The following is a 24,654-nucleotide window of genomic DNA, read 5'->3' as shown; positions in this document are numbered from 1 at the left end:
ACACATATACACACATACACACATATACCCATTGGTCTCATTCCTTTACAAACCCCTAATTAATATATTGTCTTGTTTGTATCCCTTTTATCTCCCTCTCTTCTCTTACTGCTTGAGCTAAGACTTCGGGGAGGGGAAAAGTGGACATCATTGTCTGATACATAATTTCCATGGAAATGCTTCAGGTTTTTTCTCTGTTTAGCATAATATTGACTGTGGTAGGTACACCAAGAATTTTATCACAAAGGGATGTTGGATTTTATCAGAAGCCTTTTCTGTATCTAGCGAAAAAACATGTGGTTGCTACCCTTGAGTCTACTTAGGTCACGGGTTACATTTACTGATTTACATATGCTGAAACATCTCTGTATCACTGGGATGAGGCCAGCTGGGTGGTAGTGGGTGAACTTTTTGATGAGCTCTTGAATTCTACAAATTCATATTCCACTAAAAAGAAAAAACCTAAAATAAGTGAATAAACTTCTAGATACATATGACTTTCCAAACTTGAGTTACAACGAAGTAAGTAATACAAAGAAACCAATGAGATAAAACCAATCAATCAGTGAGTGGACACCTGATTTGTATTCCTGTATAACCTTTTGCTGGGTATCTTATCAGTATTTTATTATTTTTATCTATGTTCACCAGGGAGATTGGTCTGGATTTATTTATCCATTTTTAGTATAAGGGTAATACTAATTTTATAAAAATAATTGTGAAATGTTCTGGACAGGTAATATTCTATTGCTGAATCCATCTGATCTTGGGAATTTTTTAGCTGGGAGATTTATTATTCCTGCTTATATCTCATTGGTTGCTATGTGTCTGTATATATTACTTCACCTTAGCTTAAGTTTGGTAAATCATATGTATCTAGAAGTTTATCCACTTCTTTTAGAGTTTTTTTTTTTTTTTTTTAGTGGAATACAAATTTGTAATGTCCTCATGATTCTCTGAATTTCCTCATTGTCTGTTGTAATGTCTCCCCTTTTATCTTTCATTTTATAAATTTGGATCATCTTTTTCTCTTTTTTGATTAATTTACAGTCCCTTAAGGTTTGTTTGTTTGTTTGTTTGTTTTGAAACACGGTCTCACAATGTATCTTTGGCTGGCTTGAAACTCCTTATGCAAACAAACAAAAAAAAAAAACCCTTGAATTCACAGAGGTTGTTTGCTTCTACATCCTTAGTACCAAGAAAGATGTGCACCACCACACCTGGCTCTCAGTTTTCTTTTGCTTTTAATGTAGGCACTTAGTGCTATAAAACTTCCCCTTAGCCCAGCCTTTGTTGTGTGCTATTTATTTCGATGTGTTGTGTTATCCTTTTCTATCAACTCTAAAAATTAAAAAATTTCTCCTTGACTTTTTTGACCAAATTATCGTCCAGTACTGTGGTGTGTGTGTGTTTTGAGTTTGTGTATTTCTTATAGTTTCTATTGCTGTTACTAGCTACCCTTATTCCACTGTGGTTCAATAAAATGCAGGATATTATTTCAAATTTTCTTTTCTTTGTTTGTTCAGCCTTGATTTGTGTCATAAGTTGTTAATTTTGGAGAAATTTCCATGGGCTGATGAGAAGAATACGTACTGTTTAGTGTCTGAGTGTAATTTTCTGTAGCTGTCTGTTCAGTCTATTTGATTTTTGTTGTTGTGTAAACTCTAGAATTTCTCTGTTTAGTTTTCATCCAGATGACCTGACTATTGGTGTGTGTGGGGTTTCAAGGTAACCTACTTTAGATGTGTTGGCATTAGTATGTGTTTTTAGATCTAATGTGTCTTTTATGATGTTGGGTCTATTGGTGTTTATCCACCCATTTATTTACTGGTCTCTTGTCACATAGTTTTACTTAAAAGATGTTTTCTAAAAGATATATAAAGTTGCTTACTATTCTAGTTGTACTGTGTATCTGTTATGAGCTATAGCATTATACCATTATATGGCACAGCCATCAATTGTTACTGCAAGAATCCAGCTTCACTGCCTGCTTGTTTAATAGATTTCTTTTGGGATTTCCTACATCACATTTCTATATTTAATTATGACAAGTTCTAAGGGAAAATATAATTCCCAATTAGAAATACCCAGTTTTCTAATAACTCTAATAAAGGGCAAACTTTTACAAGTTTTACAAGTTTTTATATTTTTATATTATAAAAAAATATATTTTTATATTTTTAATTAAAAATTTAACCTTAACAGAACAGAAACACACACACACATGTTTGTAACACATGTGTTTAATTATGCATCTGAAGAAGCTTAGGCAGTAAGATTCTTAACTAAATGCCAGTTCTAGGCTAAATAGCAGCATTCTGCCTAAAAAAAAAATCAACCATACTCAGACTTCAAGTGAAAATGTCAAATTATAATACAGTATAAACGTGCTTTCTCAAAACATAAATATTTTTATAGTATTCAAAAGAATCTAGAACATTAATCTGCCTCTCCAAGCTCTTTATACCTAAGCTTGTTTCAGGGGCTTTGAACACTTAAACTACAATACCCATAATACGCTCCGGTATTTGAACTCAGGGGATTTTTCCGGAAGTTTGGTGTGAGAGGAATTGTGGGTGTCTAGAAGAAAGTATTCTGACTTCATCTCCCAGAATCCTCTAACATCCCTTGAGTACATCTACTAAAGCAAATATATTGGACAGTTCTGAGGAAGAACAGGCTCCAGTGACTTCAAACTACATTTCCCATGAGGACACACGCCAAGGCCTCCCGCGTTTCCCTGATGCTGTAGCCAATGGGAGAGGCCTCAATAGTCACCCTGTAGATTAGGGTCCAGCTATTGGGCCTCATTGCCTGGCCTAGGCCATCTAATAGAAGGTACACAGTTGGGAAGACAGTTGTGGGACACGCAGCACCCCGGGGGCACTCCGGGTCCAGGAACTTCCAAGCCGGCCCGATTTTCTGCGGCTGTTTAAGGAGTAGCGCTTCGGTAGCCGGGGAGCTGGAGGTCAGCGAGGCAGAAAGCCCGAGTGGCAGTGGCCGGGGAATGTGGGACCGAGGGGGTCTAGGGAGGAGGGTGCTTCCGGGGCCGCCGTCTTTGGCGCCTAACTCCGCCCAGCCCGCTTCTTCTTGGGTGGGGTGTGTTGACTGGGAGTTAGGGAGTGGGCACCGGTTGTCTGAGCATTCAGAACACAAGCACTTCCCCCACACCAACTCTTTTGTTTTAGTTCCTACCACCACCCGCCCCTCTCCCCACCACCCAGCATGTGCTCCTTCTTAGGATGAGAGAGTCTCCAGTAAGTGGCATCAGGATTTTCCTTCATGTAGGAGTTGGGTGCTCTGTTTTTTCCCCTCTTTCTCCCTCAATTTGTTCAGATCTGAGCACCTACTACCGCAAGTACACACACACACACAAATACAGTCTACCCGACCCTACCCTGCACCCCTGTTCTCTCTAGGCTAGTGGAAATTCCTTGCTATACCCTAATGAGGTTCTCGTTCTCTCGTTCTCTCTCTCTCTCTCTCTCTCTCTCTCTCTCTCTCTCTCTCTCTCTCTCTCTCTCCCCTCCCTCCTCCTCCTCTCCCTCCTCCTCCTCCTCCCCTTCCCCTCCTCCTCCTCCTCTCCCTCCCCCTCCTCCTCCTCCTCCTTCCTTCCTTCCTTCCTTCCTTTCTTCCTTTCTTTTTAAAAATCAGCTCATCTCTCTACATTGGAGCGGAAAAGGTGTTGTTCAATTTCCAGAAGGGATAGGGAGCAGAAAAAAGGAGTCTTACTTTTGAGCAGTACATAATTAAGGTTCAGTCCAGTGTTCTGGTGAGAGTAGAAGGCAAATTGGAACATTTAAACCATGAAGCATTTTAAGAGCTTCCAGCAAAGTCTGATTAACACCAATATTCATAGACAGTTACTGGGCACACCATCTCCGAAACACAGTATACAGTGTGAAACACATTGCATTAATTATTATATATTACAAATGTGTGGGAAAAGTGTTCAGGGTTTAGTGGAAGGACATATAGATAGGATTTAGAGGCTGCTTTGTAAAAGTTCTAGCCTAACTCAAGACTTGCTGAAGGCTTGAAACTCACTCTTCCCTTAGAACAATCCTAGTATACTTTGTGGAAGAGGTTACCGTTAATTTGGGCTCCAATGGAATAAAGGAGATTCAAAAGGAGCAAAAGGAGAAGGAAATGCTTCCTGATGATGCAGGACTTGGAGATTAAGAAGTGGGGGATAGAAAAGGGAGGAGTGTATGATAGAGGCGTGTGTGGTTATATAAGAGGTATTAGCAGGGATATACTGGGAGATAATACTAGGATAATATTGGAGATCACAGTAACACGACAGGTTGAAGAATATACAAAGTTTGAATTTTATTCTGTATTGAATAAAATTAAAGACAAAAAATTAAGACTGGGTGATTTTCCTTTTCATCCTAGGGGAACCCGATTTGAGATCAATTCTTGGAGAACACAAAGAAGTGTGGTGGTATGTTCCAGGTGTGAGTTTAATTTAAATATAAGGAGAAACTTCTGTCTTGTAGATATTTTGTTTGTGGCTAATCTTCACCACAACCTGTATTTGTCAATTAGAAAGCAAAGTGCCATAAATGTATTTTCTTAAGAAATGAGTTTGCTGTCCTTCTGTAGCAGCTTACCTGAATTGTAATCATTTGATTATATGACAATGATGACTCCTATTTATTGAGCCCATATAATGTCCAAGAATCATAAGCACTTTGTGACACTGTCTGAGAGTCTTATATGTACTATTATTTCCACTATTTCTCTAGAAGAAGAAGCTAAAATGGATATTTCAAGCAAATATTTGAAATCAAGTAGATTAGAGATAATAGAGGTGGAGTTTTAGTGCAGACTTGAAAGCCCATGTTCTTTCCCCCATGGTTCTCTAGTTCTGATGTGTATTTTTGTTCTTGATTTTCCAACTGTGGCAAGGGAAAGATTGCTTTAAGGTACAATTGTTCATCCTGGAAGAAACCCAAATGAGTCATTTGGATTTTTGTATCAGAGTGTGTCTGCTGTAAAGTAGTTGCCAATACCAAATTAGCTTAACTATTATAACCGTACTTGATTTTGTCTGCCAAAAGTATAGTCAATGTGTCTTTTTCTAAATTAGATGATTCCATACAAAAACTATGTCCTACCTTTAAGTCACTTGGATCTAGACAATTCTTTGGGCTTTATTTAATTTTAGCTTTTTCAAAGGGACCCAGGTTACTAGATGCCCTCTGGGACCTGAGCACACATGAAATACAAGAAGATAGGATCAAATACAAGGCCTGAACCCTCACTGGGTTTAGGGGAGCTAGGTGACCACAATTGTGAGATCCCAAAGAGTAGGAAATTGTAGGAGAACAGAAACAGGTAGAAAGCATTGTGGTTTGCAAAGTGGCTAATCAGAGGAGGGGTTGTGGAAATGTCTTTTGTGAGGAGGTGACATGACAGAGAGGCCTTGGAGGGTGAGGAATTTGCCAGGCAGAGAAGGATAGAGTGGAACCATTGGAGATCAAGGTATCACTCTGAACGACCTGTGCCTCTATAAGAGTGGAATGCGGTTTTTCAATATGAACAGTTTGTCACAGCTAAGATAAAGAAGGTTCAAGTGAAGTATGCTACAGCATTTTGAGTGTGAATTTTGAAGAATTACCTGTAATGCTGTGAAATATGAATGTGTTCCCACAGGCCCATTGGCTCTCAAAATGGAAGACGTGGACCAGTGGTAGTTATGTGGTGCTCCCACACACATTTAACATTTCATTCATTGCGTATTTGAATGTATCTGATTAAAAAAAAATATGGATTAGTTAATCAAACCTAAGGTTGCATAGGACTTGATTTAATAAAAGTAGAAACTACATTAGTCTTAAGTTGATCTAAGGAGAAATATTAAGTAAGTAAAAGTATGACTATGTTAAACATCACCAAGTTATAATGTCAGGTAATTAGATGTAAGGAATCCAGTAGGAAATAGACAATAACCTTTTCAGGAAAGGAACACAACTGGCACCGTTTCACATTTCTAAGGTGACAGGGGAAAGGATGCGCTGGAGGGAGGCTTGATCAGTATACAAGGATGGTGTTTTCCTTCGGAGAGATAAGTAGTGACATAAAAGAGGAGAAAACAGACTTGAGAGATACTTATTAATAAGAATTAGTAGGAATCGGTACATGTAAATATTATTCTATTAGTGTTGCTACTTGCTTGTTCTTCATTTTTTATGATAGGCATAATATTGCCAGAGCATGCTATTTCATGCATTAAGGTAACAGTTGAGGAATGGTTACTGTTCAGGAGAGTGGATTTGGATTATGCAAAAGCACACTTCTTGCCTCACTGAGTGTTACTGAGACCCTTTAAAATTCAATTGAAATATGACCATCTCTGGGAAGCCTTTCCAATAAACAATCCACATGTGCATGAATGCACACACAAGGCAAGGTTAGTGTTCTCCCTTCTGTAGGACCTATACTACCTCTATTCTAGAGCAGATCATACTGTGGTGTACCATTCTGTGGTTGTTTCTTTCTCAGTAGGTTGTAAACTCCCAAGGGCAGGGATCACATCTTAGTCATCTCTATACACTTGGAAAGAGCACCTGGGATAGTGGACATATAAGAAGTGGTCATTGTATGACAAAATGTAGCAACATCCCCATGAATCCAACTGTGGACCTTGATAATGAAGGAGATTAAAAAGTACGGAAACATGGAAATTGACAGATACATCACTTTCCTGTATTTGTTATTTTTACCGAACCTAACAGTTAAAACTCTCATACTTTCACTTTTTAAAATTTTAGACATTTTTGTTATCTTTTCAGGCCATACAACTCCCTGTGAAGTGTAACATATTCCAACTTAAAGGTGTACTTAACTTACACATGGCACATAAGTCTGTGTATGTACACACAGGAAAATTGCTATACTATTAATTGAATATATACAAATAGGGGTTTGCCACAAATGATAAGATCACGTATGACTTATACTTTTTAATCTCTTGTATATATTTATTATCCTAATTTTACAGAGAAAACATTTGTTATTTTTCAACAATTTTGTAATACTGGAGTTCTACTACCTCTAGACCAACTTTCTTTCCCATCTGTTTTACAGATAAAAGATGTTTTATAAATCAAAAATCTGATGCTATTTGGCCTCCACATAAATAGTTCAAAGGCTGCCCTCCTTCCTTAGGGTAATATGTAAAGTTTTTTAGGCTAATGAAAGCTTTGCAAGTCACCTCCATTACCATCAAGCTTACTTCTTCTAACTTATTGTTTCTTGGAATTGTAGGCTACTGTGAGGCAGATGTGCAGTGTTTATAATGGCCAAATGCTGATGTGCATTATATAGGTTAACTGTTCATATAGCACACAGACTGCTAGGATTTTATCCTCAGAGCGACATATGAAATACATTCAATAGTTATTACTATTTTAAGCTGACAGGTAGAGGCAGAATTATGTGAGTTTGAAGACAGCCTAATCTATATAGTAAGCTCCAGGCCAGTTGGAGCTACACAGCAAAACCCTGTCTCAGAAAAAACAAATTACTATTTTACAGATGGGGAAGATTAATTTAAATAAATGATAGAAGCAAAGTTATCGTAATAAGGAACTTTGTTAAGAAGAACTATCAACCTCCTGTGGTGGCTTAGTGTTTTGCGTTTTCCTGAAATCACCTGTTTCTTACTCTACCTAGACTTCCATTGTCTCAGGCAAGTTATATGTGATCATACTGTAGCAAGAACAGTCCAAAACTGACATGGTTTTAGCACATAGTGCTTTGCCTTGTGTTAATGTATAGAAACCTTCCCTTACTCACATTACACTTCTGACAAGGGAAGTGGACTAGCTCCAAAATCTCTTTGTTTCTCTCTGACTTGGAAATCTGTGTCTTTGGGAACAGGAGTGTCAATAGGAAGCTAGAGAAAATCGGATAAAATTAAGTATACAAGGAGGAGTGCATGTCACAGGGCCAATGTCATTGGTTAATTTATTTTTTAATGCCATGTAAATGCGTTTTTAGTGATATATCCCCAGGGAAGATGTTGGTTGAATTCTACAGTTAATCCTATTTACAGAATATATATAGCCCATGCATGCACTATATTCTTGTGTTGAGTGATCTTAGACATATGTATGGGAATTACTATAATGACATAAAATTACATGAATGTCAGGTATCAAACTTTTCTCTACAAAAGTATATTGGTTGTCATATAGTCACTTAGTATCCTGCAGCATGATCTCTCCTTCATTTTCCTTACAAAATAATAACCATTGTGCAAAATGGATGATCTTTAGAGGACAGAAGTTATGAGCATAAATCATCTGAGAATGAAATAATATTACTTTGCATAGACTATGATATCCCTTTTAAGCCCATTAGTTTTACAATTAATATGCCTATATACTGATAAAAAAGAATCTGTAATTCTCCAGTTCAACATTGAAATTACAGTTAAGGTTTCAAATTATTCAGTGAATTATTGCAGGCTTATTATGTGAAATTACTGTTCTAGGCTCTGCACCAGATACTCATAAATACTCATTTTGATGCCTTGGAGGGGTGTGTGTGTGTGTGTGTGTGTGTGTGTGTGTGTGTGTGGAGAGAGAGAGAGAGAGAGAGAGAGAGAGAGAGAGAGAGAGAGAGAGAGAGAGAGAGAGAGAGAGAATAAAGAAAGAATAAAGAGAGAGAGGGAGAGGGTGGGAGAGAGACAAGACAGAAAATCAGACAGAGACACAGAAAGACACAGAGAGACAGAGAGATGTTACTGAATGAACTTCAAGAACTACTGAGACACTTAACAAGCAAGTCCGTCTTCTAAGTATAAATTTACCCAGCTGAAAATTGGACTGTGTGCCAGAAGGGGTTTATTTTTCCCCCCTTTCCCTCTGTGGGATAACTAGGCAGAAGTAAACTACTAGATAGCTGATAAGCAAACGATACACTTGTCTGTTTGTAAACAGTATTACTTAAGAAAGGATGGTTTCTTCAGCTCCAGCCCAGTACAAGCTTGCCGGAGATGTGAGAATTCTGATTGTGTCAGCTTTTCCAGGGTTTCTGTCTCTGCTGCTGAGATTTGGCAGACACCTCAGACAAATTTTATGTCTCTTAAATCTTCCTCAAGCGAGGCCTGGCCCTTAGATTTATATGTATAAAAAAAAGTGAAGTGTTTACCTGTTTGACATTTTTGAAGATCAAAACAGACTCAGTTGTTTTTCTTTTTTAAATTCAGCAAACCAATTCAGTTTAGTCTAAGAAAAGGATAAATGCTTTGTACCAACTTTTAAGAAACAGCCCCAATGTTGACTTCTCAGAAGTCAAATGATCATATACATGAAGATTTATAGGCTTCAGCTAATTTTTTCCTATTTCTTGCTTACAGAGTTTGATGTTGAGCTGGTCTTAATTTTCCTTCTTACACTTTACTGATAACAACATATAAAACATTGTAAAATAGAGACATAATGAAGTGCACCGGTGCTGTCTGATGAACAAAGATATTTTAAAGCTCTGTTTATCTCTTTGTGATGTTTTGTTTACTGGTCTCTTAAAAATAGTATTCTTGGAATCATAATGATAGGTGAGAATAAAAATTGGAGAACATTCAATGACTGTCCATTAACAGGGCTGTTTGAAAGGCATCTGTAGGCAGAGCACAAATGAAAGTTTGGCTGTAATTCAGAGGAACTGAAGCATTTTATGGAGAATGTTATATAAACAGTATTGCTTCTATGGTGTACTGTGAAAATCAAAGATGGAGAACCCCCTGGTAAGGCCCCTTCTCATCTGCTCCAGCTGCTCTTTTTAGCAAGAAGAATTTCCTGGGATAGAAACAATTCCACAGGAAGACATCATGATATTTCCTCCTACTGTTTTTTCCTCAGTTGTGTCCTCAGACACACTTCACTAATATTGTAGTGGCTACACAATATTCTAACGTTCACCTTTCAGGAAATGCTAGGGGCAGTGGAATGAATGTGTCATGAAAAGAAAGAGAACTATTTGGAGATATCAGGAAGGGGACTGGCCAGAAATGGGGGAAGAAGATAGCTAAGGAGCAGAGTGTAATATTATATATGTATAAAAGTGCCACAGTAGTACACACATCTTTCTCTGCTAACCAAAAATTTATTTTTAAAAGATGCTGAATTTGAATTCAAGGAACTTCTGATATTCAAAGTATTCATTCATTTGATAAACATTTGATCACTTAGAAAGGTCTAGACCTCATGCTAAACACTGGAAATACAATATGGAATTATATATAATCTTAATGAGCTCACAGTCTAGCAGGGGAGGTAGAACTTAAAGAAATAATTATAATAATAATTATATTATATTAAATATATATAATATTATATATATATATGATATATAATATTATATGTATATATATATATATATATATATATAGAGAGAGAGAGAGAGAGAGAGAGAGAGAGAGAGAGAGAGAGAGAGTACTCAAGAAGAGAGATATATACAAGACCTTCATAGGAACACAGTGAAAGGACCATTGCTGGGTATGGGCACTCCGTAGATCAAAGCTTTGACTTTGTTGGATCTTAAAGAATGAATGGGAGTTGCCTATATTCTAGGTAGATAACTAAGTGGCTAGCAGAGGGTCTTAGCAGGAAGACCAACCCATGAAAAGACATTTGGATAAACAAGGAGCATTGCAGTAAAGGTATGATGCTCCATGTATCCCAACAAAGAATGTGACGGAGGGAACCAGACTAAATATTTGGAAAGATATCCTAATGGCAAGTTAATAAAATTGCTACTAAATGTGGTCTTTGTCTCATAGGCACACTGGAGAGAGGCAGCACAGAGTTTTAAGTAGGGGAGTAACATGACTGGATTAGAGGATAGGAAAAAGATAGGCAAAGTCCACTGTGTAATTTAGCAAGTTTAAAGAGGTGTTCTCACAATTACCACTGTCCAGCAATGGCACCTCCATTAACCCTTCTTCCAGGATACAGAGAGTAATATTGTCACCTTACATACACACAGGACACACATTCTTGTACCTCTTCGTGTGCCACTTAGTTAAATATTCAGGTTTTCCACCTCAAGCCAGTGATCTTTGCAGCAATTGAGGTTTGATTATCACAAAGGAAATCAGTTTCAGAGCTCAACAGCTTCATTTCAGAAACATGTGAATCGTATTTATTGCTTACCGAGTCAGCAAGGCTGAGGCAAGTTGAGAGTACAAGGAGGGAAAGAGACATGGGCTGGATATGTGTAAGGATGAGGCTGCTTGAAAACTGGCCAGTCAGTGTCTACAGTGCTGGAAACTTATGGGCCATGTTCAGATGTGGGAAATAGAAGGAACAGAAGTATATAGATATAACCCAAGTGCATGTTGAAGGTGCATTTGCCTAAACAAATTGTACTATTTAGCTAATCAGTTTTAGTTAAATTTCTTTCCCTGACTCAGAAGCCATAAATAGCTTCCTGTTGTCCTTAGGAGGAAGGCCAGATTTTTCAGCCTGGCATTGTCTGCAATTTGGCTCCAGCCTGTTTCCAATATTTATACTTCTCTCTTAACAGAACTCTGCTCCAGCCAGTGACCCTTTCAGACTCCACTTTGGCATTCCTTCATCTATATTGTTAGTCTGCACTGGGCAAGGACGAATGTTTTAAAACAGTATCTACTATAGACTCTTGGATATAGTAGTGCATCCATGGTCTTTTTATTGGTTGATGATTGCTATTCTCTTACCCTTCTGACATTCTTTTTAATATCTACCACTGTAGACCTCACTCAAAATGGTAACTGTAACAGCAAGTGGCGTATTTCTGTGATTTTAGCATTTGGGAGCTTGAGGCATGATCATGACTATGACTTTGAGGCCATCCTGGGTTATATAGTGAGTTTGGTGGCCAGCTTGGGATACATAATGAATAAAAAGAATAAAAAACAACCAATAAATACATGAATAAAGTTTTAAAATGACAACTGAGATACTAAATGAAATGGATCACTGCCCAACAAATTGCCTTGTAACTTTGTAGTATGTATGTGTGTGTATGTATGTATGTATTTGTGTGTGTCATACATAAGTATTTACGTTGGTGAGCATGTGGAGGCCATAGGAGCATGCCAGATGTTCTCTTATATCACAACCTACCTTATTACTTTGAGGCAGGCTCTCTTCCTTAACTTGGAATTCACATTTTTCACATAGTCCTGCAGGCAGAGAGCCCCAATGAACCTCTTATTTTTGCCCATTCCCAAAGCTATGGCCCCTGACAGAAGCCATCTCTCTAGTCTTTTAAGCACTTTTAAATATGGAAAAAATTGGTCATATAAGTCTTACATACTATTCATTCAGAATCACCCACTTTGTGTAGCCTGACGTTTGGCTACTGTGTGGGTTCTTCTTTCTTCCACCCATCTCCACTCCTCTTCTACCTTTTCAACCCTCTAACACTAAATAAAAAAGAAAAAGGGATAGAGGGGAAAGGGGGCGCCATTATTGTTAAACTACTTCCTGCTCATCTTTGCCATCAGGATATCTAATTTCTTCTTGTTTTCTTTTTTGCACACGACTACTTTACAAACCACAACTAAGCGACAACCCCCTACTTCTCTGGGTCATAGCATTTATGTACCCTTTGAAAAGTCCCCAGAGTTCCAGATGTCACCAAATTGTAGGAACTTTCTGCAGATGGCAAAATCACACTCCTGCTAGAACCCAAGGTAAATCATCATTAGCTGCTGTGGGTAACATGAAGCAGACCCATCTCCCACATCTGGGATTAAAACAAAAACTCATTTTTAAGATATTTCTATGATTTTCTAAGAAACAAAATCTCTCACTATAATTTTGACCTAATTGCCTTATGCTTTAAAAATGTATGACTATTTTCTTCTGGAAATTTGAAGTTTAATAAGGTACACTTTGTATCCTTAAACTCTAATTATGAAAAATATCAAATGTAAGAGAAAAGTTGAAAAAAAATTATATTGCGAGCATTCTGATACTAATTAATCATGTTATTGCACTTGGTTTCTGAATTTATATCCCCCCCCCTCTCTCTCTCTCTGTGTGTGTGTATGTGTGCGTATACCATTGCATATGTGTGCAGGTCAGAAGACAACTTGTGGAAATCAGACTCAGGTCATCAGATTTGGTGGCAAATGGCTTCCTCTGCTAAGCCATCTTCCCAGTCCCTGTATTTTTTTTTATTACCTGCATGCCAACTATCCATCCTCTTATACCTTTCAAACTAAGTTTTGCCATCAGTACACTTTTTCTAAATACTCCAGGGTTCATATTATTAGCTACATAAAAAATGTTTTTGTGCTCTGAAATCAATCAAACCTCCAATTATACCTGCATTTGCTATATGCTGCCAAAACTCTAATCTGCTTGGATGTTGTAGGTCTGTCTGTTTTTCAATGGAACATGTATTTCTTTGACTAATTTTGAGAAGTCCTCCTGTTTCATCTAGTGCAGTGTCAGACACAGTCCATAAATACCACTTGATGTTGAGCAGAGACAGAGTTAGGTCAGGGAAAGAAATACTAAAAGTCATAATACACAGGGGAAGGGATGGGGGAAAGGGGTGTTTTCAAAGGTCACAGTTGAATGGGAGGTAGTCAGTGAGAACTTGAAGTGTTCTGGGAAGAAGGATGCTAAAGTTTACTAAGTACTCCCAGCAGTACCTCTATTTTCTTAGCTCTCACTTTAGAAGCAGTGGTTCTAGGAAACTAGACAAAATTGTTGCTTAGCACAGCATATGGTAAGTTTCCTTTTTAAATACCACCAGTTAATACTTTGCTCTCCTTTATTATCCAATGCAACTTAATTTTGGAGGCTGTGGATGGGCTATCTGTGCTATATCTAGCCTTAGAGCATCTGAGCTCTGTAGCCCTAGTTTTCTTTTTCCTCATTAACAGTTCCTCTTTTGCTCTGTCACTTAAGTTACAAAGAGAGCTCAATCTGCTTTGATTGAGTAGTACTTTTGTGCCAAGTATTGTGCTAGCTACTATCACATCAATGACACTTTACAAAAATCTGACAGCATACTTCTTTCTCCATTTGCCAGACCTCCCCAAAAACAAAACAAAATACATGTGCTGTAATATTTATGTTCATATGCAAGCACACAGGTGCACATGGGTACACACAGAGACAATAAGCAAAGGTTACAAAGGACAAATAGAAATACCAGGAACTCCACCTTTACTTGGCGGCTCAGCATGGGATTTATTCATTAAGCATTTTCAGTTGTATGATTGAGTTAGGAAGATTTTGGTATGGTAAGGATTCTGGTTGCTTGAGTTCAAGTCTCAATCTTTTCATGGTAGTTAATTGACTAAGTAGTCATTTAACATAAGTTGTTAAACATAAGCCAGGTTTCTTGCTTAGGAAATATTTATAATACCTAAACAACACTGTATTGTGGGAACTGACTAATACACTTATGTAAAATACCATGCTATGTCTACCATGCAGTAGGTGATCACTATATTTTAGGTCACTCTCCTCTCATATTTTTTGTGGGGACCAGACTATTCAACTATAACTTTCACTTGAAAATGACAAAGTTGTAAATGTAACTTTTATTGGTTAGGTGTGATTATTGTCTCAGAGTTTACTGAATAAGCTCACCCTTTCTCTGGTTCTTTCTTAACTCTGGCTGGTTGGTTCAACTCAGCTGTTTTGTCTCAAACTTCTCTTCATGCTGACTGATACAAACTGGTTTCTCTTGCCTTCTCACTGAATTTCTCTGTTTGGTCTCAAAGTAACTGGCAATTTATTTTAATTTTCTGGCTCTATCTGATTCTCTTGCTTTAACTGCCTCTGCTGAACTGCACTGTACAAAGTGCACAAACTGAACTCCACTGCATTATTTGAACTTAACTGACATCCATCACTCAGTAAACTGCCCTCCATTTTCTGTCCTGAGACATCTCTGACTCATTCTGTCAAATCTTTCTCTGATTCCTCACTTTGTCTGCCCCTGTCTAATTTATTAGATATCATTTCAAACATGGCTGCTTTCTTTCACAAACTAACCTTCATTCTTTGGGATTAAAAGTATATACTAAGGGAGTGTCTGTATTCCAGCAGATTATACTGTAATCCAGAGTGTGACTGAATTCCAGCCAGATCATATAGACCTTCAACATTTTTGTATGTAATCCCTTGCCAGAGCAGCTATGTTGCTGGATTAAATTCCTTTATACAAACTGTTCCTAAAACATTTTTTTGTGAGCAAATATTTTTTTTAAAGAAGGACTGTTGAGGTGCTTTTTTTTTTTTTTTTTTTGAGTCTGGATAAGACCAGCTATCAGCTCTCATGTAAAACCTATTCCAAAATAAGCCATATAAAAATAGGAGATATCAACTCAGAAGACAGTTGTGGTCAGGGTAGGCACTGAGGGAATATTGACAAGTTGTACAGCTTGTTGTTCTTGTGAGACTCCCAACAGTAGGGGTAGGGATGTCCTTGACTTTTTTGCCTGCTCTTGGGACTCTTTTTTCCTACTGGGTAGGCTCATCCAGCCTTTATATGAGGGTTTGTGCCTAGTCTTATCGAAACTTGATATGCTGTGTTTGGTTGATATCCCTGGGAGGCCTGCTCTTTTCTGAAGGGAAACTGGAGGAGTAAATAGAGGGGAGAGAAGAGGGGAGACTGGAAGGAGAGCAGGGAAGGGAACTTCAGTTGGATATAATGTATGAGAGAAGAATATGAGAGAGAGGGAGGGAGGGAGGGAGAGAGAGAGAGAGAGAGAGAGAGAGAGAGAGAGAGAGAGAGAGAGAGAGAGAAGCTTATGATCTGTGCTTCTTAGCTATGAGGTCCAAATTGTGATAGCATTTAATTTTTCATTTTTGCTCATGTGGTTTGAAGGTGCTGCACCCCTCCCTACGCAAACACACATCATTGTCATTGTAAATAGTATGTCAGTCATCTTCTATATCGGGCCTTTATATTTGGGCTGACGGACAGTGCTGACAAAAGAAATCATTTTTTTAGTCCCCTTTCTTTTACTTTGTGTGGCACTTTTAAGAAACTTGAGGGATTTGAATTTCAAACTTCAATTTGTATGAGTTCTTGATAATACCCAAAGGTGGAACACCCTGATTCTGAAATACAGCCATTATTCCATTCCTACCATGCCCAATTTAAAGCTTCAAAAAACCCCCTTTTTTGGAATTCATAGTTGGGCTGGTACCTTTCTTTACAGCCAGCCATACCAGAGGTGAGGTTATGATGGAGGCTTGGAGCTAGGAGGCTTCTGGGGATTTGTACTCTACATTTTTGGCTTTCTGTATCCCAGCGGAAGCAAACTCTGGTGTTAGGACCTCCAGTTTTGCAAGCTCCTGTTTATCCTTATAAGCGGATGGAAGGCTAGGTTGCAGCTTTGTTTATAAAAAAGTATCATTTACGGTGCTTCAGAAGCAGAAGAGATTTGCCATGACCCAGCAAGTGTGTGATTAGAAAGAAAAGTCACTTATTCTCTCTTCTTTCTCCCCCTGCTGGCCTGTTTCCTTTCTCATCTCTCTAGCCTCTCCTTCCTTTTCCCTTTAAACTGCTCTTTTGGTCTTAGCTACTAGTCAGGTAACACTTTGTTTCACATTATCTACTTTCCCCATTAATTTAAAATAGATTTCAGATAAATATTTTACTGGCATCTTTAGCAATGGCAATGGTATTGGAGAGAACAATTAGAAAGTTTTCTTTCTAATTGTAAGGATTGGCCTAAACACTTGTTTGAAGGAAGTCACAGATGGCACTGGAGGGGGCCAAGATGAGCTGACATCTGATATTTCTGCTTTTTTTTTTTTTTTTTTTTTTTGGCTGTTTCACATTTGTCTCATGTGGACAGACACACACTTGGGTAACTACCATACAGATGGAAATCAGGACATGTGGGATTTGGCTGAACCGGAGGTCCCCAAACATTGCCTGGATCATTTAGTACCCCAGGTGTGGCCACCCCAGGACTTCATGTGCTAAAATTGCGTCCCAGTATAAGCCAGCTGGTCACTGTATATATAGTATCAAGGCAACTTGGAACCTTAGAAAGCATGACTTTTGATTTTTATCTTGTGCATTTAGACTTAATTCAAATCTTTCCTCCACATATGGAGCATAGAAGATGAGCCAGGTAAATAGAAAGATTTAGCAAAAGGAGATGTTTATTTTTCAATACTTAGCATTCTAGATGGGACATAAACTCAGATCCTATGAAGGAAGATAAACTTTCTGAAAAGGAAAGAAAAATAGGGCTCTCCAGTTTCTTTGACAAACTTCTAATGTACTATGAATTATGTTTTAAAACATTTGACAAAATTCTTTTCTGAAGACTTCTAAGAACAAACAGTGATTCTAACTTTAAAATTTGAAGAATTGAACAGTGTTTAAAAAAATTATATTGGTTCTTTCTGTCTATTTACCTTATGTGAGAGAGATACTTTACTTGAGCAGGAGTTAGTTCCTAGTGCACTAATAAAAACCTTATTCAGGTGCTTGCCCCTTTCCACGGTACAGAAGAGCCATAAACATTGTCTCATGAGCTTCTTAGGATAAAGAAAGTAAAGCAGTACAGTTCTGTACCGTCATCTCCAACTTATAAATAAGGAAGCTTAGGCTCAGGTCAGTTTTGTTTCTTGTCTGTACTGCAACGATGTAGAAATGGAATTCCCACTTTCCCTGAAACCCGGCCCTAGATGTTCCTTCAGGTATATCATTTTCTCCATAAGAAAGTTCTGCCTTGCTGTTTCTATTCATAGATCACTTTTAAAAAATCAGTCTAAAGAAGTGTGCTTCTCTTTAGCAGATGAACAAAAATCAAACCACTTTCCAATAAAGCGTTTTTGTTTTATCTGTTTTTTTTTTTAAGGTCACTTATCAAATGAGTCCTGTAATAGCCTTGGTTTTTTAGCTTTGTTTTAAATGAATTATTTTGAGAGAGGATTTTTTAGTGTTGAATAGGTGCACAAAAGTTGTATGATTATTGGCATGGAGGCTGCACCTGGAGAATGGGAGTAGGGATGAAAAGTTGGCTTAAAATAATTAGCTCCTTGTGTTTTTGTTAAAAGATGCCATGTTCAATAGAATTTAATTTCTTTATACTTCCTATGCACTCAGCTTTTAAAATATAATTCTGTAGGGAAAAGGAGCAAACATTCATTCAGAATGTTGATCTGTCAGGGACAAGGGTAGCCAGAGGAAAGAGAAAGTAGAGGAATGACTGTCTATACCCTGAAGTGTGGGTAAGTGTTATTTTGTTTGGAGCTGCGAGCTAAGATTTCTTTTAAGGCATGCAAATGGTAAAGTTGTGATTTGTCAACTGCATGCTGTTTCTTTAGGCACTGATGTATGAAATCCTGAACGAATTCTCCAATGAACATACTGCTAATTGCTTCTCCACCTGCTCTCCAACCTCCCCCCACCCCACCCCCTCCACTCTCAATTCAGCCTCTAAGTGTCCGTCATTGGAGATGGATGGTGACACATGCAGTAATAGCAATTCATAAAAGGCAGTTCCAGCCCTTGTCTTCAAGGCTCCTGGATTTTCCACTGCCTGCTTTTGTGTAAGTGAAGTGGATGGAAGTGCTACTGGCATCAGAATCCACCTCCCCATGCTCCGTCGCTAGAGCTCAGTTGCTCGGCTGGAGCTGAGCTTAACAGGAGCTTCGGATCTGAGCTGAATTGTGGCAGTGATTTTCTCCCCCCGTCAATGGGGGGTGGGTTAGGGGTAGTGTGTAGTGGTGGGTGGGGGCTTAGATTGTTTTAGCTTTTCTTTTTGAGGACAGAAGAGAGTCAGGAAAGAATAACTCCCGGCAGGATACAACGTGAAACAGTTCCCTGAAGAGTGTCACAATGTTCCTGGTACAATATACAGGTATAGTATTTTTTTCTCTGATATTTCCTTGTTTCAAAAGTGAATTTCTTTCTTTAATTTTGCTTCCTGTCCTAGTGGACTGAAAGACAAATGGACTTCTAATAAGCTATACAAAAAAGCTGTATAAAACTCGCCTGTCCCTAGCTGTGTGTGTGTGTGTGTGGTAGATTGTTGTGTGAAATCTGGGCTTTCTGTTAAATTGATAGTCGCGGTCCCTTAATTGTGCATGCTACTCTGCTGTATTCTTGTATTGAATTTCTCAAAGTCTTACATCTGCAACTGGTAGTATGTGATAATGCCTACAGTGTTTGCACACAAGACAGTGTTTTGGAAGGAAAAAAGCAATTTTTAAACTCTCATTATGTTGTTTTTCTCTTGAGTTTCTAAGCTGCTGCATTTGCTAATTGGTTGTATGGATTTCCATGTACTTAAGAGTGAGGAAACTTCTAATGGGGAGCATTCCAGGGTACATCTTTCAAGTCCATTTATTTTCCTTTCAGTGTGGAACTGAGGCTGATGACTATCATGTATTGTTATTTATTCTCCTGGTAGAAACAAAAAAGTGCTAGAAACAGCAAGGGTAAAAATGTATTCCCATGACACAGTATTATAACATATTATCAGATCTAAAGTGGTTCTTTAAATGTTTGCTTAAGCTTTCAGAAAAATATTGGTGTATACTAATGAACTTTTGGGCTCTGGTCAGACACTTTATGCGTGTTCTTTTAAAGGGTTATCATACAGCTGTTAGACGAGAAGGACCCTTGCAAATAAGAAACCCTGAGAAAGTTTCACTTTTCCACTGAACAGAGCAGGAGCTTAGTTCCTCTTGCCATGATTTTTGATAACTTTGGATATCATTTATTGTCAAGGACTTTCATCTACATTCTTGTTTCATTCTTGAAAGAATGTGCTCATGTGCTGAAAAGCTAACAGATCATATTCTGTTTTGATGTGTGGTTTGACAGTTGATTTCGCTCCTCATTAATTGGGCAGCATGCAGATGATGTGGTGAAGGGAGTGAATGACAGTATTTCAAGGTTGCATTGAAGAGTATATAGTGAGCCTTAGTTCCTAGACCAACAGCTGCTGAATTGAATTGTCTGCAATTAAAGCAACAGCAGTTTTGTGGAGTCTCCCTGCAGCCTATTTCTTTGAATTTATGGCTTTGGTTTCCTTCCAGGCTATCAGTTGGTTTGTTTCTCTAAGTGTTGGAAAGTTGTGCTTGCTAGATGTTTTCTCCGTATACCAATGGAGGTATGACTCCCAAAGAGCTGTATATGTACATTTTAATGTGCCAAGTTGCTGAGGTTGTACTCCTCTGGTTAAATCCAGAGATGTCTCATTTTTCACTATAAATTAAATAGATGTATTCTCACAGAAAGCATTGCTTTGTTCAGTACATAGAGGTTTCTTGTGTGCTGGTAATACTGGTCTAGATGTCTGCAATGAAAACTACTGGACTTTGTTATGCTCCTGGAATTACTGTATCTAGGAAGCACTTCTCTGTGCAGATACAGCGTTTACATGAAAAGACACAGTGACATCCCCTTGCCATGTCTCAATTGAAGTGAGCACATGAACAATCTCAAATTCAATCAGGTGGAGTTAATGATTACATTTTATTTGCGTGTCAGTAATGGATATGTTTAATTCTCTAATGGTTTTATTCTGTTAAAGTTATAATCATATTACAGCTGTTGGGTCACGGTGGATGTGTAAATCATTTCGATCATGATTTAACTCATATTCTCAGTTTAAGCTCTTAACAGTCTTCTGTGGCAACAGTGGCTATGTGATCTGTATTTTATAGGTAAGAAAACCGATATTCAGAGAATAAGAACGAGCCTGAGCATGAGGCTCAGCATATAAAGGTCTTATACCTATGCAGTGCCAGAGCCTGAACTCATCGCTTAAGTCCTGTGATGTAAAAAACCCATGTTTATTTTTTTCCTCCCTTATACCATACTGCCTTGTAGATAATGGGTCTCAAGTAAATTGAATGTATGTTACTAGTTGAGAAGACTATGTTTAGCTTTTTACAGAAATAATCTATTTTTTGATCACATACTAGTGTTTGATGGATTTATATACTAATATAAATGAAAGTAAAAATTTACAAATTCTTGTCTAATTTAAAGGTTAAAGTAAAATGGTTTTCCATCTAAAAATTAATTTGTTGCATTATTTTGCTCAGTGGGCTTATGGTTTTCATAAGTGTATATATATTTTAAAATATCCTGGCATGAATGTGAATGACTATGAATGTACATTCCAGCTATGAACTTTTCAAAATTAGAATAATTTTTGTACAGATAATAGAAAAAAATATGTAGTTCATTCTCTCTTTCTCCCTCCACCCCCTCCATCTTCCTCCCTTCCTCCCTGCATTTCTCACTCCCCTCTTGTCAGTCTTCCTATCTTTTTAAAATTCTCAAATAGATTTTTCAATTTGCTTGTTGTAATGAAAAGTCATACTTTGTGTACCACCAATGAAGGGAATGCTGTTTAAAGATTTATTAGAAATTCAGCAAAGGGAGACAACATTGAGTAATTCACAGTAGCCCTGATCAAACTTTTCTTTAAAAGCCTTTCAGTAGACATTGTTCAAGGGCTCATTCTTGCTTCAGCTTATTGGAAATCCCATGTACTGGAGAGATGACTGTGCACTAATGCCATAGACAATTTTCCCACATTTGACAGTATCCAACAATGTTATTAAGGAAATGAGTCAGACCAGGTGGCACACACTTGTAATCCTAGCACTCCAGAGGCAGGGGCAGGGGCAGGGGCAGGGGCAGGGGCAGGGGCAGGGGCAGGGGCAGGGGCAGGGGCGGGGGCAGGGGCAGGGGCAGGGGCAGGGGCAGGGGCAGGGGCAGGGGTTGAGGTTCACCAAAAGGTCAAGGTTAGCCAGTAATGCAGAGTAAGACCCTTACTTAAGGCTAAACAAAACAACAGGAAAGAAAATGAACCAGAGGTAGGACAACTATTGTTATGATGTGTCATTCAACTTTTAGAAAAATGGCATAGGAAGGTGGCAATGACGATATTGCTTCAGTCACCATGAGGTTAGAATTTATCTTCATCCAAGATATGTCCTTGATGTATGTCCTGGTGGTTAAAGGAAAGGAGGAATATATAAATGAGATTTGATAGTTTAAAAAGGAGGAAATTTGGGGGACTAGGTCAAGATTACAGAAAAGTGAGTTGGGAAATCTTAGGCATGTGATTGGAAGCTCCATATTAAAAAAAAAAAAACCTTGATTTTTAGTGGAAAATCTCTTGTGCAGTTAGAAGCTCTGAACAATACCGTTTCCCTATCCCAACACCTACTGATTCCTTTTTGTGGAAATGAGCACATTGAATTTAAATCAAAAGAAGCTTACTGGAGGCTTTTTAAAAGAAATCAGCCTGTTTTATTGGTGAAGGAAGAAGAACCTTTGATCGGTATAATATTCATGTCCCTGCACTGAGCCCAAGAAAAAGAAGTAAAAAGTCAGATTGGAGACTTCAGCTATGCAGGGTTTATAGCTGGGTTGTGTGCTGGATTATATCAGTACACTTGTTACATGTGTTTTACTGAAGTAAAGAGCAGGCCTAGCTCACTCAAGAAGAACACTGCAAATACTTACAGATTTAATTACTAATTTTTAGAAAATGACTTAGTATACTCATTAAGAATAACACTCAAAGGCTGGCAAGATGGCCTGGTAACTTGAGTTTGATCCCCAGGAGTCACATGATGGAAGAAGAGACCCTGTTCCTGCACCTATTTCTGCAGGTTGTTCTCTGATCTTCATATACTCTGTGTGGCACATGCCTCCTCTCTAGAAAAAGTAAAACTAATTTAAAAAGGAATAATAATCAAGGCATGCTGTTTATACGGGACAATATAATACAGATGATTCTTGGGCTGCTGAATAGTATTAATGACATCCTAGTGACCTTTTTAAGTGTTTCTGTGTACAGTACAGTTAATTGTGGGTTTTCCACTCAGGCATGCACAGATTTGAATAATTACTGTGTATCAAGTTATTGTTTTAAGTAAATAACTCATATGTATGGGGCCAGCCATAAACCTTTACAATACTTCCATTAGTTAGATAGTAATGTTTCCACTTCAGTGTTTAAAAACTGAGACAGACACCTTTCTCTTTCTTTTTCATTTTTTTTTCTCTTGGGTTATTTGGGGACGTCCATGGGACTCCTTTGGCAAACAACTGAACTGATTGTAACCAGCACAGACTTTTAAGTAACCTCCTTAGCAGGTCTTAAAATTACTAGGCATCATAAGTGAGTTTTTTTTTTTTTTAATCGCTGTTGTTTGAAACATGGTTTTACTATGTATCTCAGACCAGTCCCAAATCTTTTATGTAACACAGACTAGCCAAGATCTTACAATAGTCCTGCTTCCTTCTTCTCAAGTACTGGGTTTATCAGATACACAGCACCATATATATTATATAGCCTCAAGATTTGCTCACTGAAAGTTTGCCCAGAGCCTGTGTTATTAACCACATGCAATCTGTGGAGAATCTAAACGGACTTCATTGAGGAAGCTATGTGTGTACTAGTGTGCAGTCAAAAGCTGGTATTCAATTGTCCATGACTCCAGAAGGCCTAGGCAGTGTAGAGCCATCTGCTCACCAGACCATTGAAAATTTTGTTTTTACTTTCTTTCTGATCCCTGTCACAGATACTCTTTATTGACAGAGTCACAAAGGATCACTGAATTTCCAGAAGTTTCTAAATGCTGCCACTGTTCATGTTATTTCTTAACATTTTCAACTTTAAGAAATCATTCATATTCTGTTGTTTTTCTCTTGATATTTAGCTTTTTTATTTTTTGCAACAAGAACTATTGCCAAGTAGAATCTAATTTTTCTTTCATGCAGCCAAATGACCAATCATAATACACCATCTCAGCTTCTCCCTGCCCCGTTACCGTTTCTGCCCAGATATTATAGTATTTTCCCAAATGCAGATCTTATACTATCACTTTTCTTCTCAATTGTTTTGCAAAATATTTTTTTTCTTTAACCAAAGAGACGTTTCAGATAATCTTTAGGCACATACCAGCCACCTAGGAATGCTGTTTTACCTTGTTGTAGCACCACACGACTCCATGTATACCCTATGTACTACTTATGAAGTTAGGCTACTCCTGGGTCACCTGGTACGCTCCATGTTTTAAAGCCCTTGTGCTTTTTCCACAATGCTCTCCACATTTAAATGACCACCTTTTCACATCTCCAGCAATGTTAGAACCACTTGACACTTAAGATTCAGCTTAAATCACACCTGCTATTGTATTATACTAATTATCTTTGCTCTGTCTTCCCCCAGGAGACTGAGTTCTTGAAGTCATTAGCTGTTTTTTTTTTTTTAACTCATCTTTAGCACAGTCTAGTGTCTCACACATAAGAATTGACATATAATATTAAGCTGTCTGCAACTGTACCAAGGTTTTCCTCTTCTACTAGCTCAAGGATAGATAGATGCTTCTACTTTGCACAGATATTGTGTTCAACAGATTTATTCCTAATACTTGATTTTTTTCTTCTCTATACTTAATCTTTGCACAGATCCACTGTACCTTGAATGCTTTTGGAGAACAGTTTGTGATTTTACATAGAAAGTGTGTGTGTATATATATATGTGTGTGTGTGTGTATGTGTGTATATATACATATATCAAGAAATATATATACATATATCAAGAAAACAAATCAGTATATATATTTATATATCTATAGGAACTGACAAATACAAACACATACATATATTCATATATATACA

General features: G+C 37.8%; 1 protein-coding gene across 11 annotated transcripts in view; it reads left to right on the top strand.

Annotated features, from left to right (window-relative positions):
• Nucleotides 1-2,762: 2,762 nt before the first annotated feature.
• Nucleotides 2,763-24,654, top strand: part of Enox2 (ecto-NOX disulfide-thiol exchanger 2) — a 267,961-nt gene continuing 246,069 nt past the window's right edge. For 3 of the 11 annotated variants that reach the window (XM_034486328.2, XM_076918961.1, XM_076918958.1), the window contains exons 1-2: nt 2,829-2,968; nt 4,399-4,458. Coding sequence is in view for 2 of the 11 variants with exons in the window: in XM_076918961.1 (XP_076775076.1) it covers nt 4,450-4,458 (9 nt within the window). In the remaining 9 variants the exon portion in view is untranslated. Of the gene's footprint in view, nt 2,969-4,398; nt 4,459-18,836; nt 18,857-24,654 lie in introns of those variants that run through there. The other 8 variants (XM_076918963.1, XM_076918960.1, XM_076918959.1 and 5 more) reach the window with 7 other exon arrangements.

Source organism: Arvicanthis niloticus, chromosome X, assembly GCF_011762505.2.
Source record: "Arvicanthis niloticus isolate mArvNil1 chromosome X, mArvNil1.pat.X, whole genome shotgun sequence".
NCBI classification, from domain to species: Eukaryota; Metazoa; Chordata; class Mammalia; order Rodentia; family Muridae; genus Arvicanthis; species Arvicanthis niloticus.
The sequence above is the reverse complement of the archived record's forward strand: the minus strand, read 5'-3'. Positions and strand labels throughout refer to the sequence as shown.